Source organism: Salmo salar, chromosome ssa05 (genome assembly GCF_905237065.1).
Source record: "Salmo salar chromosome ssa05, Ssal_v3.1, whole genome shotgun sequence".
Classification (NCBI taxonomy): Eukaryota; Metazoa; Chordata; class Actinopteri; order Salmoniformes; family Salmonidae; genus Salmo; species Salmo salar.
Window position 1 is genome coordinate 51,732,501 of NC_059446.1, and position 20,495 is coordinate 51,752,995.

The 20,495-nt window shown below is 43.9% G+C and overlaps 1 protein-coding gene across 2 annotated transcripts in view; it reads left to right on the plus strand.

Moving 5' to 3' along the window:
• LOC106605073 (zinc finger protein 516) overlaps positions 1 to 7,258 on the plus strand; it is a 66,605-nt gene extending 59,347 nt beyond the window's left edge. For both annotated transcript variants that reach the window (XM_014200347.2, XM_014200349.2), the window contains 3 exons: positions 1,003 to 1,107; positions 2,225 to 2,292; positions 3,781 to 7,258. In XM_014200347.2, coding sequence (XP_014055822.2) covers positions 1,003 to 1,107; positions 2,225 to 2,292; positions 3,781 to 3,840 — 233 coding nt within the window. In that variant the 3' untranslated portion in view covers positions 3,841 to 7,258. The remainder of the gene's footprint in view (positions 1 to 1,002; positions 1,108 to 2,224; positions 2,293 to 3,780) is intronic.
• The last annotated feature ends 13,237 nt before the right edge of the window (positions 7,259 to 20,495 follow it).

Genomic DNA, 20,495 nt, shown 5'->3' on the forward strand with positions numbered 1-20,495 from the left:
GCTGTGTGACAGCTGCAGTCCAGCCCCTGGAGCTAGCCTCCCATAATGACACATTAGACATACTAATGATGCTTCCCTCTCTACACTCTACTCTTCTCTACTAGAGTTGAGGCTAGCTCTCTCCAGCCAGAGACTGGAGACTAGTCTGACCATGTCTGTCGGTGTCTGCTCCTTCATGGCCCTGTGTTCCATTCATACACTTCCAATCAATCAATTACATGTGATTATAAAGTCCTTTTTTACATCAGCTAGATGTCACAAAGTGCTTATACAGAAACCCAGCCTAAAACCCCAAACAGCAAGCCATGTAGATGTAGAAAGCATGGTTGCTAAGAAAAACTCCTTAGAAAGGCCCGGAAGAAACCTAGAGAGGAACCAGGCTCTGGGGGGGTACATATAAGTGTACATAGTTTACGTCATTTTATATATTGTTTGTCATATTAAATCCCTCCCAAATGAAATCGCTCAAGGGGAGAGTTCTGCCACCACCTGCCCTCTCTGGAAGGTCATGCCGTCTCTGCCTTGACCTGTGCCGGTGGATATTATAAGAGTACAAGGCCATTAAGGCCAGATCGTTCTTCAAGATGTTCAAACAGTCATAGATGACCAGCCAGGTCAAATAATAATAATCACAGTGGTTGTAGAGGGTGCAACAGGTCAGCACCTCAGGAGTAAATGCCAGTTGGCTTTTCATAGCCGAGCATCCAGAGGTCGAGGCAGCAGGTGCGACCCGTGTGCCCTTCATTTAGTCCTTCCCTTCTATCTCTCCTTTTTTCCTTTCCATCCTCCCATCCATCTCTACATCTTCATTTTGGTCATCAGGTCTTTTGTGTGGATTTTAATTTATTTGTCTCAATTCCCCATTCCCCTTACGCTTCCTTTATCACCCGTTCCCTGTTACCTCTCTTTCTCTCTTCCCATATCCCTCTCTCTGTGTCGTCACAGAGGATGTGTGTTTTAAGATGACGTTTTAACCCATGTTCCTCTCTCTCTGTGTTGTAGGGATGCTGAGGTCTCTGGTTCGACAAGGGGAATACGGCTGCCAAGAGTGTGGGAAGAGCTTCAGTCAGCCCAGTCACCTCCGCACACACATGAGATCCCACACAGGTAAATGGGGATTAACTCACACACACACACACACACACACACACACACACACACACACACACACACACACACACACACACACACACACACACACACACAGACACACACACACACACACACACACACACACACACACACACACACACACACACACACACACACACACACACACACACACACACACACACACACACACACACACACACACACACACACACACACACACACACACATATCCAATATTGAACATCAGTAACATTCAACTAGATTATTTGTTAATTTGCGCTCCTCGGCCCTGTGGGTCCATTCTTTGGCCTCGACCAGAATAGCTGTCTGTAGGTTTTAAACTAATATGATTTGCTGACCTGTGACGAATATTATACATTATTAATCACCTGTCAGTTAGAGAGAAGGAATTGTGCATGCTAGTGAACCATAGAATTTATCCATCATACCGACATATGCCTCCATTATCACTCATCCTTATTCAGCAGCCAAACCAGTTATTGTGCCTCCTTTCTTATCTTTTCCTCTCCTCTGCTCCTCCTCTCCTTTGTCCTCTTTCTCCTCTCTGGTCATGTCCATCAGTGGGGGCCGGCTGTAATAGTGGTAGACAGTGAGATAAGTAACTTCTTTATGGAGAGTGTGAATGATTTGTGGCACAGCCAGTGATGCTAAGTGACAGGAGCCAAACGGTAAGTGATGCAGAGGGAGTCCTCTTACCCCCCAGCATCCACTGTAAACACACACACACACACACACACACACACACACACACACACACACACACACACACACACACAGAGAGTGAGCTGTAATTAATGTTGTCACCGATGGTTTTATTCAGCATGGACGTCATCCTCACGCGAAAGGCCAGTCACCCCGAGGCCTCCCATTAGCATGTCTGTGTCATATTAAATCACTGGCTTCACTCCACCAGGTCTCATCATCATCATCATCATCATCATCATCTAGCTCCACTCCGCTCTGCTGTTGTTGTGTTGTCTCTCTCTAACTAACTGGTTGTTGCTGTGGTGATGCTGGTGAATGGAGACTATGAGGTTTTTTTAACAAGTACCCCCCCCCCACCACCCCCCACCCTCCTTCTTCCCCACAGTCGTGTTTGATTATAACGGACTCCGAGGTGCTGACGCTCAAACCAACCCCTCGGAAGCTCCCAAACAAGTATGTTGTTCCCATCGATTCACGTTGGGTTGCTGCTTCCCATTGCTTATGCCCGTTAGTTTTGTGTGCATGTGTTTGTCTGTGTATGTTTGCGTGCATGCATGTTTGCCGGTGCTCATGTCCTTATTGTTTTATATTCATTCTGTCTTTTTCACCTATGAGTTATGTGTCCTTCTGGAATCATCCACTTTCAGACGTAACATATTTCTTGTTGTCACTATGTCACCAAGCGACTAGAACCATAGACAGCAACAATAGAGTTCCGGCAGTCTGTCCCTGTATGAAGGATTGGCCCTGAGAACACACAAAATGTATCTTTTCTCTCTGCATCAGATGAAAGTTTTCTGAGAGAGAGAGAGCGAGCGGGGGAGAGAGAGATTGTGGGTTAGGCGAGGTAAATCTCCTCTGCTTTGACATTCGGAAAGAGCCAGGTCTGCAAGCCGCACCTCCATCTTAATGAATCACCCATCCGCAAATTTATCGCAACGCTATGAATGATGGGAGCAGAAACAGCGTCGGGGTCCAATTAGATGTAGTGTTGGCGGTGCTTTACAGTGACGATAACCTTTAGTGTAATTTAGTGCACCACTCCCATCCAGCCTCCCTCCCCGCCTCTCTTCCTAACAGGACGACGGTGTCCTAGAGGTGCTCGCTTTCCGCTCACGTCTCAACCTGCCCGCCTGATCGCCTGGCTCTGCTTTTAGATTCCGCGTGATTAATTGTGTATTTTTGTGGTTTTATTTCCCCCACCGCAATATAATGATGTATGATAACACATATTTTTCTGTTTCTTCTTCAGGTAAGAGAGAGGGAAGAGAGGTTGAGGGCAGAAGGAGTCATTTGTTTCCCCCCCCCATTTATATTCTTCCATTTATCATAATGATAATTAGGCGCAATTAAATGGCACTGTCATTTGTTTAGTTATGGTGTGCTGTTGCTTGTTTATGTGATGGCGTCAGAGCCGTTGTAGGTCAGTCTAATTAGCAAAGCGAGTGGGTGGGGCCGGCTGATTGAGGGAAAGAGAGAGAGAGAAGTGAAGTAGGACTTCACTGACATCAGGGTTGTGTGGCCCTTTTACGCACACGTCAGGCTTCTCTCACAGGAGACGAGGGCAGGTTCATGTCGGTTAGAAAAGAGGAAAGTGAACTTGTGGTTTTTGGAATCAGGTGCAGTATATTTTAATGGTGGTCTGTTGCCATGAGGTTTCATGATTTGGGGTTAAATTTGTTTTTGTGCCTGTTTTGTGTTATAACTGTGTGTATGTATTCATGTCTTATTCATTGTACTGTTTAACTACAGTCAGTCGCAGCATGGTTTACGTCATTTTATGTATTGTTCCTCGTATTAGATCCCTCGCATATGAAACCGTTCCAGGGGAGATTTCTGCCGCCGCCTGTACTCTCTGAAAGGTTATGCCATGTCTGCCCTCTGCGTGACCTTTGAACTCTATGTGTGACCTCTGTGTGTGTTGTTGTGTGTGTCCCAAAGGGGAGAGACCGTTCCGGTGCCGCCTCTGCCCGTACCGAGCCTCTCAGAAAGGGAACCTAAAGACCCATGTTCAGAGTGTCCACCACGTGCATTTCGACAACGCCCAGTACCCTGATTACAGACCACCGGGACTGGGCCGTGAGCAGGAGGAGGAGCAGGGGGACTGGTTCTCACCCACCACCACCAACCCACCCCGACCTAATAACAGACCCACCAACGTGACATCCCCAGGGCCTAAGATAGAGATAGAGACTCCATCCATATTCCCAGCCCCTCCCCAAAGACAGCAGAGAGACCTGAGAGATGTGTCAGAGACACCACCTGACAGAGTGACATCAGAATGAGCTCACCCCTATTGCCCTTTTAGATGAAATATTACCAGGACTATTTGAAATGTGTTTAAAAACAAGAAATAAAAGGATTTCTTGGAAAGAGAAGAAAAATTGGACACTGTGCAACCAAATGCTGTTTTTTTCCTCTGTGGACCCATGGGCAAGGATGGCATGGTGGCATAGCGACATCCCTATAGCTTTCTGTTTTCCTATTTTTCCCCATTTGATTTAGATTGTGATGAAATGGTTTTGTGCATTCCTCAGGACACTGATCCCTTAATAACACACGGCAGAATGGAGCAGCCATGCTGAACTGAACTCACTTAGCTAACCCTTTGATTGCAGCTAACTTGACAAGCTTAAGACGGTGTGTGTGTGTGTGTGTGTGTGTGTGTGTGTGTGTGTGTGTGTGTGTTCTATCCTCTCGAGCACCACAATGATGAGTCCAGTATGAGTGGTTGTAGTGAGGTGACCACTACACGATCTGACTCCGAGGCTGTTTGGCCGGTCATTAAAGAGAGAGAACGAGAGAGAGAGAGAGAGAGAGTGAGAGAGGGCTAATGACAGTGTGAGAGGAGGTGCCTGCTTTACTGCTCATTAAAAAGAGTCTGCGCTTTTAATGGGGGGTATAAACGAGCGTGCGGTTTTAACGGTCATTCAATTATTGGGAGGAGAAGAAGAGGCCATTTTCTGATCCCTCTGATCCGAGCGTAGTCCTCCTCCCACACCCACACCTCCAACCTCAAATTAGACCCACTTACTGAAACCTCTTAGCAGGAATAAAGTGGTCGGACTGTTTGGTTCAAGTTGCCCTTACTCTCTTTTCTACTTGAATAAGAGTACCCTCCTAAAAGCTAGTCCTCTCAACAGTGGCTTTTTTGGGGGGGGGGAGGTTGAGAGGTCAGGCGACTAGAGACAGTGTTTTGTTTCTGATGGCTGCGGAGCCGTCGCAGGGTTGGCGTGCGTGTGCTGCTTGTGTGTGTGTGTGTGTGTGTGTGCGTGTGTGTGTTTTGCCCCTCCTTGGTTACCTCTGCGTATTAGACTCCCTTTAGACGCTTTGCATACTACCTCCTTTGCAATAAAAGCTTGTTTTGGTTTTTGTACGGCCAGGTATGAAGTGAGGACCAAAGCCATGCTTGTATACTGTATATACGATATAAGTAGAGGCTTCACTGTAACCATATGTGTAATGTTTTTCTCAAAGTTGCATTCACCCTCATAAAACGCCTCCTGGATTCATAGCCATGCCTATGACTATTGGATTACCTGTTCGTTAGGGCAGACACCAAAAAAACATTTTGCAACGGAAAACAAAAATGAGCATTTCCGATTGGACAAATCCACTGTTTCAGTCCACTTTCTTCCGTTGGGTGCCTAATGAACACAACCCAGGTGAGGTGAAGCTCTAATAAGTTAGCAGTTCTTGTTTTGGTGCATGGATGTCAACACGTTCGTTCAGACAAGCAGACTATTGGTCAGACAGTCTTTTTGAGCAAACGTTGTATACACGCAAGGCCACATGCACTGTACAAGACACCGCAAATGTCAAAGTGTGAGACAGATAGAAGTGAATAATTATCAGCTGTTTAGATTTAAAACAAAAAAAATTGGGGGGGGATTCAAAGATATGGAATTATTGTCATGGGATATAATACTGTCTACTTTGAGACCTCGGTAGTAGTTTTTACATGAACACAAGATGAAACGATTTCTGTGTCAGTTACTTTGTATGGTTGGTTGAATACGTATACAACAGTGTGTTTGCGTATACCTACACATACTGTATGTGTATATTAAACATGAGGATAGTCAAATACTTGAAACGGATAATATAGCCTATCAAGTAGTGTCCTTAATAAATTAGTGCCCTTAAATACTGTTGTACAGAATGACCCTTTAAGATGAACTCCTAAAATACACATTTGTACCCTTTAAGATGAACTCCTAAAATACACATTTGTACTCCTAAGTGTGACTAAGCAGATATGAACAGACCACGCGGGAGTGAGAGAGTGAGTATTTGAGCGTGTGTGTATGTAGGTGTGTGTGTGTGTATTTTTAATCTTACCAAACCCGTTACAGCGTTAGATACCAAATGGCATTTCCGGTGCACTTAGACTAGGTTACTGCTTTAACCCGTTTAACTGTCTTCATTTCATTCAGTCTTTGATTGGTAAAGGTGGTCCAGTTCAATGTCACCTCTGGTTTTTAATCATTATTTTTCTATTATTATAGATATCCATGATTTATTTAATATCATTTGCTATGTGTTTTTTTTTTTAGGCGTTTGGTTTGTATTACACTGCTTAGTTCAGTTTTCGAATGGAAAATGATAGGCGCATAAATCTTTTTCATAAAGAGTGTGTTTTTAGTCTCTCTCTCTTTGCTAAAAAGTAGGACTTCTTCAGTTGATAGCCATGGTTACCATCCCAAAGAACGTGGTGGAAGTCATTATTTCTATTTGGTTGGGGTTTTAACAATGCCTCCAAGTTGTGTGTGTGTGTGTGTGTGTGTGTGTGTGTGTTGGCTTTTTATTTGTAATTAACTACATTGTAATTTTTCCGTAGATGACATTATTTGGAATGTATTTGGTTGACATCTGTATTTATTAGTTACAATGATCAGAGCAGAAGCAGACAGGAGTTGTTTTTATACTTGGTTTTCACTGTCCCCGATGTGAAAGCTCTACCTCGTCTGAGACCTTCTCAGTTCTGTTAAAGTTTTGTACATCGTTGCAGAAAATGTAAAGTCATCATGTCCACATTAAATACACAAATATGGCACCGTTCAACCGGTTTCATCAGTCTCCCTTGCTTGCATGTGATAGAATGAGCAGCATCCTGTTTGGATCTGCAGATGAAATACTCTAGGCTCCTGATGCAGTAGGGGAGAGTGGGGTAAGTTGTGCAATTTTTTTTTTTACATTCAGGATCACTCCGTCAAAGGAAATATAGTATTCTTTCTAACAAAAATATCTACATATATTTCAGGATGTTGTGTATCTCTGGAAATAATCAGAATTCATGTTACCGTTACAGTTTTGAAAACATAGCTTGAACAATAAAGTGGTCTCTTGGCACAGTTTACTTAAATTAAGGTACCTATACATTTTTTTTGACTGAATTAAATATTCCCACTACCTTAAACCATGTCTATGTTTATTTCCCAAATTCAATTCATTCACTTTTTTGTCTTTTAATCATTTTAAGCATATTTTAACACAGGCTTAACACCTAACAAACACTTTTTTTAAACACTTTGAACATCGTTCCAGCGATAAAGCCTTGCATTACACCTGGGGAAAAAAACACTTACATTTGCTCAACTTGCCATTGGCTCAACTTAGCCAATGGCCATTGGCTCAACTTACCCCAAGGCAAACATTTTGGGGCGGCATGTAGCCTAGTGATTAGAGCGTTGGGCCAGTAACCGAAAGGTTGCTAGATTGAATCCCAGAGCTGACAAGGTAAGAATCTTTCATTCCGCCCCTGAACAAAGCAGTTTACCCACTGTTCCTAGGCCGTCATTGTAAATAAGAATTTGTTCTTAACTGACTTGCCTAGTTAAATAAAGGTTAAGAAATAAAAACATTTTGACTATATTAGCCCACACAGCTACAGGGATGCACTTTCATGCTAGATTTAGGACCTCATTTTGAAGCTTTTAGAGACTCCAACGGATGTATTAAACAATATAAAACAGATCTACTTTGGTTTAGATACAAGCATCATGAAACTTCTAACACAATAAATTAATTTGACTTGGTGAAAATAGTTTTTTTGGACCTAACTTGCTTATCACTTTTTCCATGTGGTTGCTTCCTTTACCAATTCCATGAAATGATTACCTCTAACCAAAATGGTTGGTCAAATCATACATTTTGTGTATGGTTTCTTCGAAACAAGGGCTACTCAACTTACCCCTTTAGCTCAATTTATCCCTCTCCCTACAGGTCCAGAGAAGTACTGGGTCATGTTCATTTGGCACCAAATGGAAGAAAATAGGGAAGGACAGCCTGAACTTGTCCAATAACAAACACTTGTTTGTGTTTACTGTTACATAAGGTTCTAAAATGTTTTTTGTTGTTGTTGTTTAGTGCCTTAATGAACACGACCTTGTTCTACACTATTCTACTATTCTTATAATTCAGAGAACTGACTTTCAACTTGTAGTAACATGCTATTTTCATTAGGCATTAACCATTTTCAGATGCAAGTATGGTAGACCAGGAGGGACAAAAATACATTTTTAGGGGTTGACCATAATTTTTTTATGAACCACATGTGACACTTGAAATTAGATGCTTACTGACACCTATGATTATTTTTACTTATTTATTTTATTTTACATTTATTTAACCAGGTAGGCAAGTTGAGAACAAGTTCTCATTTACAATTGCGACCTGGCCAAGATAAAGCAAAGCAGTTCGACACATACACAGAGTTACAACACAGAGTTACACATGGAGTAAAACAAACATACAGTCAATAATACAGTAGAAAAATAAGTCTATATACAATGTGAGCAAATGATGTGATTTAAGGGAGGTAACAGCAAAAAAGGCCATGGTGGCAAAGTAAATACAATATAGCAAGTAAAACACTGGAATGGTAGATTTGTAGTGGAAGAAAGTGCAAAGTAGAAATAGAAATAATGGGGTGCAAAGGAGCTAAATAAATAAATAAATACAGTAGTGGAAGAGGTAGTTGTTTGGGCTAAATTATAGATGGGCTATGTACAGGTGCAGTGATCTTTGAGCTGCTCTGACAGCTGGTGCTTAAAGCTAGTGAGGGAGATAAGTGTTTCCAGTTTCAGAATTTTTTGTAGTTCGTTCCAGTCATTGGCAGCAGAGAACTGGAAGGAGAGATGGCCAAAGGAGGAATTGGCTTTGGGGGTGACCAGAGAGATATACCTGCTGGAGCGCGTGCTACAGGTGGGTGCTGCTATGGTGACCAGTGAGCTGAGATAAGGGGGGACTTTACCTAGCAGGGTCTTGTAGATGACCTGGAGCCAGTGGGTTTGGCGACGAGTATGAAGCGAGGGCCAGCCAACGAGAGCGTACAGGTCGCAGTGGTGGGTAGTATATGGGGCTTTGGTGACAAAACAGATGGCACTGTGATAGACTGCATCCAGTTTATTGAGTAGGGTATTGGAGGCTATTTTGTAAATGACATCGCCGAAGTCGAGGATCGGTAGGATGGTCAGTTTTACGAGGGTATGTTTGGCAGCATGAGTGAAGGAAGGATGCTTTGTTGCGAAATAGGAAGCCAATTCTAGATTTAACTTTGGATTGGAGATGTTTGATTTGAGTCTGGAAGGAGAGCTTACAGTCAAATCAGACACCTAGGTATTTGTAGTTTCCACATATTCTAAGTAAGAACCGTCCAGAGTAGTGATGCTGGACGGGTGTGCAGGTACGGGCAGCAATCGGTTGAAGAGAATGCATTTAGTTTTACTTGTATTTAAGAGCAGTTGGAGGCTACGGAAGGAGAGTTGTATGGCATTGAAGCTCGTCTGGAGGGTTGTTAACACAGTGTCCAAAGAAGGGCCAGAAGTATTCAGAATGGTGTCGTCTGCGTAGAGGTGGATCAGAGACACACCAGCAGCAAGAGCGACATCATTGATGTATACAGAGAAAAGAGTTGGCCCAAGAATTTAACCCTGTGGCACCCCCATAGAGACTACCAGAGGCCCGGACAACAGGCCATCCGATTTGACACATTGAACTCTATCAGAGAAGTAGTTGGTGAACCAGGCGAGGCAATCATTTGAGAAACCAAGGCTATTGAGTCTGCCGATGAGGATGTGGTGATTGACAGAGTCGAAAGCCTTGGCCAGGTCAATGAATACGGCAGCACAGTATTGTTTCTTATCGATGGCGGTTACGATATCGTTTAGGACCTTGAGCGTGGCTGAGGTGCACCCATGACCAGCTCTGAAACCAGATTGCATAGCGGAGAAGGTGTGGTGGGATTCGAAATGGTCGGTAATCTGTTTGTTGACTTGGCTTTCGAAAGACCTTAGAAAGGCAGGGTAGGATAGATACAGGTCTGTAGCAGTTTGGGTCAAGAGTGTCCCCTCCTTTGAAGAGTGGGATGACAGCAGCTGCTTTCCAATCTTTTGGAATCTCAGACCACACGAAAGAGAGGTTGAACAGGCTAGTAATAGGGGTTGCAACAATTTCGGCAGATAATTTTAGAAAGAAAGGGTCCAGATTATCTAGCCCGGCTGATTTGTAGGGGTCCAGATTTAGCAGCTCTTTCAGAACATCAGCTAACTGGATTTGGGAGAAGGAGAAATGGGGAAGGCTTGGGCGAGTTGCTGTGGGGGGTGCAGTGCTGTTGACTGCGATAGGGGTAGCCAGGTGGAAAGCATGGCCAGCTGTAGAAAAATGCTTATTGAATTCTCAATTATAGTGGATTTATCAGAGGTGACAAGAGTTTCCTATCCTCAGCGCAGTGTGTAGCTGGGAGGTGTTCTTATTCTCCATGGACTTTACAGTGTCCCAGAACTTTTTTGAGTTTGTGTTGCAGGAAGCAAATTTCTGCTTGGAAAAGCTAGCCTTGGCTTTTCTAACTGCCTGTGTATATTGGTTTCTAACTTCCCTAAAAAGTTGCATTTCACGGGGGCTGTTCGACGCTAATGCAGAGCGCCACAGGATGTTTTTGTGTTGGTTAAGGACAGTCAGGTCTGGAGAGAACCAAGGGCTATATCTGTTCCTGGTTCTAAATTTCTTGAATGGGGCATGCTTATTTAAGATGGTGAGGAAGGCATTTAAAAAATAAATAATAATAAAATAATAAATAAAAAATAAATAAAAATAACCAGGCATCCTCTACTGATGGGATGAGGTTAATATCCTTCCAGGATACCCGGGCCTGGTCGATTAGAAAGGCTTGCTCGCTGAAATGTTTCAGAGAGCGTTTGACAGTGATGAGTGGAGGTCGTTTGACCGCTGACCCATTACGGATGCAGGCAATGAGGCAGTGATCGCTGAGATCTTGGTTGAAAACAGCAGAGGTGTATTTAGAGGGCAAGTTGGTTAGGATGACATCTATGAGGGTGCCCGTGTTTACGGCTTTGGGGTGGTACCTGGTAGGTTCATTGATAATTTGTGTGAGATTGAGGGCATCAAGCTTAGATTGTAGGATGGCTGGGGTGTTAAGCATGTCCCAGTTTAGGTCACCTAGCAGCACGAGCTCTGAAGATAATTGGGGGGCAATCAGTTCACATATGGTGTCCAGAGCACAGCTGGGGGCAGAGGGTGGTCTTTAGCAGGCGGCAACGGTGAGAGACTTGTTTTTAGAGAGATGGATTTTTAAAAGTAGAAGTTCGAATTGTTTGGGTACATACCTGGATAGTAGGACAGAACTCTGCAGTAGATTGCAACACCGCCCCCTTTGGCAGTTCTATCTTGTCTGAAAATGTTGTAGTTAGGGATGAGGATTTCAGAGTTTTTGGTGGACTTCCTAAGCCAGGATTCAGACACGGCTAGGACATCCGGGTTGGCAGAGTGTGCTAAAGCAGTGAATAAAACAAACTTAGGGAGAATGCTTCTAATGTTAACATGCATGAAACCAAGGCTATTACGGTTACAGAAGTCATCAAAAGAGAGCGCCTGGGGAATAGGAGTGGAGCTAGGCACTGCAGGGCCTGGATTCACCTCTACATCACCAGAGGAACAGAGGAGGAGTAGGATAAGGGTATGGCTAAAAGCTATGAGAATTGGTCGTCTATGATGCCCAGAATAGAGAGTAAAAGGAGAAGGTTTCTGGGGGCGATAAAATAGCTTCAGGTTATAATGTACAGACAAAGGTATGGTAGGATGTGAATACAGTGGAGGTAAACCTAGGCATTGAGTGATGATGAGAGAGATATTGTCTCTAGAAACATCATTGAAACCAGAAGATGTCATAGCATGTGTGGGTGGTGGAACTGAAAGGTTGGATAAGGTATAATGAGCAGGGCTAGAGGCTCTACAGTGAAATAAGCCAATAAACACTAACCAGAACAGCAATGGACAAGGCATATTGACATTAAGGAGAGGCATGCTTAGCCGAGTGATCATAAGGGTCCCATGGGATTCAGACAGCTAGCCGGGCCATAGGTAGCAAGCTGGCAGAAGATGGAGGAAGGTCTGTTTTTAGCCACCTCGTGCGTTTCCATCTGTAGATTAGTGGGGTTCCGTGTGGTGGGGGGACCAGTCCAATTGGCAAAATAGTTATAGTTATAGTGGCCCAAGAAAATTGTTCGATAGACCTATTCAGATAGCAGCCGATAAGACAGCTAACGATAAGCAGCCGTAGATGGGTGTTCAGGTTACGTCGCGACGGAGGGGCCAGTTGGATAACTCCCTCGGGCAGATAACGTCGGTAGTCCAGTCGTGAAGGCCCGATGGGGCTCCGCATCGGCAATAAAACGGGTCCCGATAGGTGATTGTTGCCCAGGAGTGGCTGATGGAACTCTTCAGCTGGCTAGCTCTGGAATAATTGATGTTAGCTCCGGGACCGACGTGAGCCAATAGTCACTCGGGTAGCAGCTAGCTAGCTGCAAGATCCCGGTGTAAATGTCCAGAGCCTGCGGTAGAAATCCGGGGATATGGAGAGAAAATAGGTCCGGTATGCTCTGGTCTGAGTCGCGCTGTACAAAACTGGCGATAGCTTTTCGAGCTAAGGGATAGCTGATGACCGCCAACCGTGGCTAGCTGAACTCCAACGTTAGCCAGTGAACTGGCCAACCTCTGGCTAGCTTCTATTGTAGGTTTCAGATTTGAGGTAAATAATACTTTTTTTTTTTTATTGGTGAGGCGGGTTGCAGGAGAGTGTTTTGAGGTTGAGTTTTTAGAAAAAAATATATAACAAGATATGCGAAGAAAAGATGTAAATATATACATGGGACACGACAAGACGAAGGACAAAGACGTCTGACTGCTACGCCATCTTGGCTGTTTTTTTTTAAAGGCCCAGTCCAGTCAAAATTCATTTCCCTGTGTTTTGTATCGTATTGTATAACAGCTGATGAAACTAACTAAAAGTGTGAAAAATGTTGATCAGTGTTATTTCCTGATAGTTGCTGTTTGAAAATACAATCTACTCAGGATCTTCTAATCAGCAGGTTTGCTTGGGTGGAAGTTTCAGCTTGCCTGGGGACATCACCAGGTGGTAAATTGGTGTTTCAAACTTCTCTGCCAGTAACAGCTAGTTTTCCCCTGCCCACTCAGACCACTCCCAGAATAGTTTTTTGCTAAAAAGCTATTTTTGTCCATTTTAATCAAAAACGAATACAGTAGAGGTACTTAATACCCAGAAATTATTTGATAAAAAAATGGCTACATTTGGCCTTTTAATGTGGAAAAATTGCTTGAGCTTGTTTCTATTTCTGATGTTCTGCCTAGTTAAGGCAAAGGCCACTTGAGGCAATGTTCAAAAATGGACTCCCAGTCTCCCACCCACATATTGCAGAGACACAATGACTGCCTAGGACTTGACAGTACTGCTGCTCACTTTACCAGTCCTTTTCATGTACTAGCCTGTGACTGTGTGCTTTGAGACCTGACTGACTGAAGGACTGACTGGCTGAGTGGTGAGTGACAGGTTTTCCCGGAGAACATGGCACATGACGTTAATGCCAGCGAGGCCTGCAGGCCGGTGGAAAGACAGAGAGACAGCAGCTGCCTGTCACTCTCCCCCTCATCAGTCACTGAGAGCGGCCGCCCAACATGACGGCCATGCAGGCAGCACTCACTGAGAAACCTGTTCCCTGACATCTCTGCTTTCTGTCTTACTGACGGGAGAGAGAGAGAGGAAAGAGGATCAACCTTCAGGCAGCAGACTCCATTTTGATGACGGATATGATATGTGCCTTCTGAATAGATTTATCCATTTGAACTTGAATAAACTTGTGAAATGCAGTTTTTGCAGTTTAGAGTACTCCAGGGATCATCAACTAGATTCAGCCGCTGGGAGATTTTCTCCTGAGTGGATAGTCGGGGGGCCGAAACATCATTACAAATAATTAGTAGATTGAAAATTGATCTCAAGAAGCCCAAACATATAATATTTGACAAAAACATAATCATTTCAAACCTTGCTTACATTGTTTGCGATCACGTGTCTATATTATGTGTTAAAAATGTAAGGTCTTTTATGTCCAACCATGAAAAAGAAATAAAAACTTGAGGGGCCAAATAAAACCACCTGTGGATAAAACTCATTAGGCCTATATTTTATAAATGTTTGTGATCATACATCTGCTTTCACCCCACAGAGAGACACAAAATATCAAGCGTCCCTTTACAATACACAGCTCAGACCTTCGTGGTAGTATTACTGTATTATAGTATACCTCACAGCTCACACTCACAGCCACAGGACACATCTCCAGTGCTCTTTGCTGTTGTTCTACTGCGTAAACATGTCTGTATCTATCGCCTCCTCAGACTAGCTCTCCTATGTGTCTCTTGTCTCTGTACGGCCCTCTGTTGTGTCTGTGTCAGGGGGCATGATCTGAGCCTGCCACCAGAGTGCAGCATTCTGCTCTAATAGTCACTAAACTACCATCTTCGGGAGGACAAGGGCCACATCAAACACCAACCCTGACCAAATGGCACTTGTACCGTGTGGGGGTGTGTGAGTGGGGGAGGGGGTCGAAATAAACTTTAAAAAACACACACACACACACTCGCGTACACAGAACAGTAGAACTCTGCTCGGCAAATCCAGGCAAAAGGCCAAACACATTTACAACACTTCAAGTGTCAGCGACACGAGAATGCCCTCTCCGCCGAGAAATATGTAAATATTGCGTTAATCAAAGGGTTCCGGAATCGCCAAATGCCACAGAAAAGGTTATGACCTGGAGCCTGTGGTAATAGGAGAGTGAAGGCGGGTTGGGGGGAGGTCGAGAAGGAGAGGGTGTCGGAGTGACAGCTTCCACAGGCACTCCTCCTGCCTGAGGAGGACCTTCACATGGTGACCTCTGCCTCCTGTGCCTCACCGCGCCTCCTGCACTCCACCAACACTGACAGTAATGAATAGAAAGGGGCTGTATATGAACCACACGAAGAAAGGGAAAGAAATAGAGAGAGAGAGGGCTGCAGAGCCCTCTGTGCACAATGCATAGGAGGACTGTGTGGACTTCGCTTTGAGTGGAGGTCATCTGTCACTCATTTAAAATAACATGTCATGTTTGTTGTTTTATTTTTCATGGATGGATGTTTAAGGGTTCATTCATCAAGCACACAAATATGGAATTGTGAATAGAGATGATAATTAATTATTTCTTAAAGGTATATCAGTCTGTTTAATAGTTTTACCCCAAACCAAAGCCATATATAAGCAACAACTATATACGGCCCTGCCGTAAAACTCTGCAGGGTACTAAATTCTGAGACAGAATCAGGAAATACATACATTCCAGTCATGTAATTTCCTCTTAGGTGGGATTAATTCTTTTTTACGTTGACGTGATTGGTCTTAAATACCCCTGGAACCTTAAAGCCAAAAAGGAAGAGAAGCCTGAGTGGAATTATTTAAGGGAATGATATTCTCGTGATGACACGCTCAAGAAAATAACCTTGAGCCAGCGAACAATGAGCAATCAGCCGCCAAAAAAACGTATGTGTTTTTTAACACTACGTGTCAACATCAACGGTTTACCGCTCTGGTTCGTTTTATATCACTCCTTGCAAGAATTAAGTTGGATCTTAAGTATGCAAATGAGAACCTATTCTGTGCTCCCCCACCACCCTCTGTATGATTCCCTGGACAGACCATGGCATTTAACATCTCCTTCACTAATTTGTGCTTAATAGCCAAAAAAGTGATTAGAATTAACATTAATGACATTTCATATGTCTTCCCCTCCACATTCATGTCCCCCTATTCTGCTGATACTTAACCAGCTAATGCTTGTGGCTGCTTCTTCTTACAGCTTAAATTTAATGGAACACTTTTGGCAGAAATCCTTCAGTCGCTTTTACTTTTTCTCTCTCTCTCTCCATAACAGCCACCCTGCTTCTTTTGAGGAGTAACAACAAGAAAGGAGAAGAGAAAGACTTAAAGCGAGAGATTGTGGATTGTAGTAAACCCCTTTAAGTTTAGAATCTATTCTATAGGTCACAAACTCTTTACCAATTGACATCAGCATCACCAGAGATTAAGGGGGGGGGGCTTTCTCTTGTCTCTTCTGGGCACATCTCTAATTTTAGCTCCCACTCCCCCTCTTTAAACAAATGCTGTCCGATACCCTTCATCTTCAAACTCCAACCCTGTGGCATGCCTATAGTCTTCCTCTCAACGCCAAATCACAGAAAGGACAACGTGGATATAATATCAGAGGAGGAATGCTACCATGTGTTCCTACTCATTCTTAGGACTGCACAGAAAGAAGAAAAACATGGACATTGAGCACTGAACAGCCAGTCCCTTCCTGTGGCTTGGCAGTCCCATGTGTTCTTTGTGTGTAAACCAAACGTGCAGATGAACACATCAGCATTGGCTCGGTGACTGAGTGTCAGAGAAGGAGACAGCGAGGACAGCAGCTGAGCTCATCTCCTCTTGTTCCATCTAATCGCTCTAACTGGTCACTCTCCCCTGGGGGAGGGAGAAGAGGAGAGGTGGAGGGGTGATACGGGGGGACGGGGGAGAGATGGTGGTGGGTGCTCATGGGTAATGGCAGGGGCACTGGCGCTGATGGACAGCCCAATCTCCCGCCTGGACAGGCTCAAGAGAGACGTGTCACTCTCCTTAGGCACCCCAGGCCGGCCGAACGGCTACAGTGCTAAATGCATATTGGCAAACTGTCCGTGCCAATGCCATTAGCCAGCAGACTTAAATTCCCCTGTAATTTTCCATGGGCCCCTCGTTATTGGCACCTGTGACGGGTTAAGTATTTGAGTCCAGGTTCAGCTTTAATGGATGACTGCATGGTGGTGGGGAGCAGGGGAGCAGCTCACGATTTCACCCCCCAACCACTCTCTGTCTGCACGTCCCAATGAGACAATCACTGACTCTACCCAGCATCCTTCATTACACCAACAGGAGAGATCTAATGGAGGAAACCATGGGAGAAACAGAGGAGATCCGGACTGGACAACCCCCTGTTTCTTCTTGACTCTCTGGAACCAACTGTCTCCTCTCAACACTGAACAAAAATATCAACGAAAAATGTAAAGTGAGCTAAAATGTAAGATCCCAGAAATGTTCCATAAGCACAAAATGCTTATTTCTCTCAAATGGTGTGCACAAATTTGTTTACATCTCTGTTAGTGGATATTTCTCCTTTGCCAAGAAGCTGATTAAACAGCCTGATCATTACACAGGTGCACCTTGTGCTGTGGACAATAAAAGGCCACTCTAAAATGTGCATTTTTTTCAAACAACACAACGCCACAGATGTCTCAAATTTTGAGGGAGTGTGCAATTAGCATGCTGACTGCAGAAATATCCATCAGAGCTGTTGCCAGAGAATTGAATGTTAATTTCTTTACCAAAAGCCACCTCCAACATCATTTTACAGAATTTGGCAATACGTCCAACCGACCTCACAACCACAGAGCACGTGTATGGTGTCGTGTGGGTGAGCAGTTTGCTGATGTCAACGTTGTGAACAGAGTGCCCCATTGTGGCAGTGGGGTTATGGAATGGGTGGGCATAAGCTACGGACACTGAACACAATTGCATTTTATCGATGGCAATTTCAATGCAGAGATACAGTGAGATACCCATTGTCGTGCCATTCATCTGCCATGACCTCATGTTTCAGCATGATAAAGCATGGCCCCGGGTTGCAAGGATCTGTACACAATTCCTGGAGGCTGAAATGTCCCAGTTCATCCATGGCCTGCATACTCACCAGACATGTCACCCATTGAGTATGTTTGGGATGCTCTGGATCGATGTGTACGACAGCGCGCTCCAGTTCCCGACAATATCCAGAAACTTCGCACAGCCATTTGAAGAGGAATGGACAACATTCCACAGGCCACAATCAACAGCCTGATTAACTCTATGTGAATGATATGTGTTGCGCTGCATGAGGCAAACGGTGTTCACACCAGATACTGACTGGTTTTCTGATCCACACCCCTACCTTTTTGTGAGATCCATAGATTAGGGCCTAATGAATTCACTTCAGTTGACTAATTTCCTTATATGAACTGTAACTCAGTCAAATCTTTGAAATTGTTGCATGTTGCGTTTATATTTTTGTTCAGTATATTACCAATATCAAGTAGGCAAAACTGGTTGCAAAGCATCAATTTGGTGTCTTTTATGACGTTATGGCCAAGTTGTATACTATCATCACATCCTAAGCTAAACTTCATCACTGTCAGATAAACTTGTCTGTTTCTGGTCTGCTTGTGTTGATGTCCTGCAGTATCTAGCTTGCTAAATCAGCCCTTGCCTAAGCCATGGATGGAGATGTGCATTTGGATTTGTGGTTTTGACTTAGTTCTCTGTACAGGCCAATGATTATGACTGCGATTCTGATTTAACCATAAATTCATATGTTGTGCCACTGGCCTGAGACGATTGAAGTTCAATATGTAGCCTAGATGTTGCCTAGATGTAGTCAAAACAATTGTTTTACTTTCACAAGCACGCACACACTTGCTGGCATGTGGCAAACACACACACAGATAGACAAAGACACACACCCACACACATACAGAGAGAGAGAAATCAGTACCATGGACAGCCACATGCTACTTTGCAACATTGATTGGACTAAATTGTTTTTGGTATTTTTAAATTCAATGTATTAAACTAAGCATACTGTATAGCCTTGTTGATTTGATGATGTTCAAATGTTTAAACTGAAATGGTGCTGGAATTTCTGAGGATTACTCCTGATGTCTTTGTGCTGACTTGCGGTTACTACATGGTTCTAAATCAGTAGTTGTTTAGTAAACTGTCGAAAACATTAACTCCTTGACCCTGCTGCAGGTCATATAACTGTTTGTTACTTGGAATATTTGCTTTGTGGACTTTGCTCTCCGGTTTTGAGATGAAACGAATGTACGTGCGGTTGAATCTCTTTGTTGTCACGGCCTTATTGTACAGTGGCTTGCAAAAATATTCACCCCCCTTGGCATTTTTACTATTTTGTTGCCTTACAACCTGGAATTAAAATATATTTTTGGGAGGTTTGTATCATTTCATTTACACAACATGCCTACCACTTTGAAGATGCAAACTATGTTTTATTGTGAAACAAACAAGAAATAAGACAAAAAATACAGAAAACTTGAGCGTGTATAACTATTCACCCCCCCAAAGTCAATACTTTGTAGAGCCACCTTTTGCAGAAATTACAGCTGCAAGTCTCTTGGGGTATGCCTCTATAAGCTTGGCACATCTAGCCACTGGGATTTTTGCCCATTCTTCAAGGCAAAACTGCTCCAGCTCCTTCAAGTTGGATGGGTTCTGCTGGTGTACAGCAATCTTTAAGTCATACAACAGATTCTCAATTGGATTGAGGTCTGGGCATTGACTAGGCCACTCCAAGACATTTAAATGTTTCCCCTTAAACCACTCGAGTGTTGCTTTAGCAGTATGCTTAGGGTCATTGTCCTGCTGGAAGGTGAACCTCCATCCCAGTCTAAAATCTCTGGAAGACTGAAACAGGTTTCCCTCAAGAATATCCCTGTATTTAGCGCCATCCATCATTCCTTCAATTCTGACCAGTTTCCCAGTCCCTGTCGATGAAAGACATCCCCATAGCATGATGCTACCACCACCATGCTTCACTGTGGGAATGGTGTTCTCGGGGTGATGAGAGGTGTTGGGTTTGTGCCAGACATAGTGTTTTCCTTGATGGCCAAAAAGCTCAATTTTAGTCTCATCTGACCAGAGTACCTTCTTCCATATGTTTGGAGAGTCTACCACAGGCCTTTTTGCAAACACAAAATGTGTTTGCTTATTTTTGTCAAGGGTGTGTACGGGAGGCGAAGTCAGGTGCAGGAAAGCAGAGTGTAGTGAACAGGCGCACTTTAATTCTGTTCCACAAAATACAGCACATAAAAACAATAACGTGCCAAAAACACAGAGCATGGCAAAAGTAAAGTGCCCGACAATAATCCACATCACAAACAAACAATTACATAGAAAGACATGGAGGGGAACAGAGGACTATATACATGCAGTAATTATGGAATGAAATCCAGGTGTGTAATGGAACAAGACAAAACCAATGGAATATGAGAAATGGAGCGGCGATGGCTAGAAAGCGTGTGACGTCGATCGCCGAACGCCGCCCGAACAAGGAGAGGAGCCGACTTTGGTGGAAGTCGTGACAGTGCCCTTGACGCGCGGCTCCAGCGGAGCGCCGACACCGGCCTCGGGTACGACCCGGAGGGCGAGGCGCAGGGCGATCCGGCCG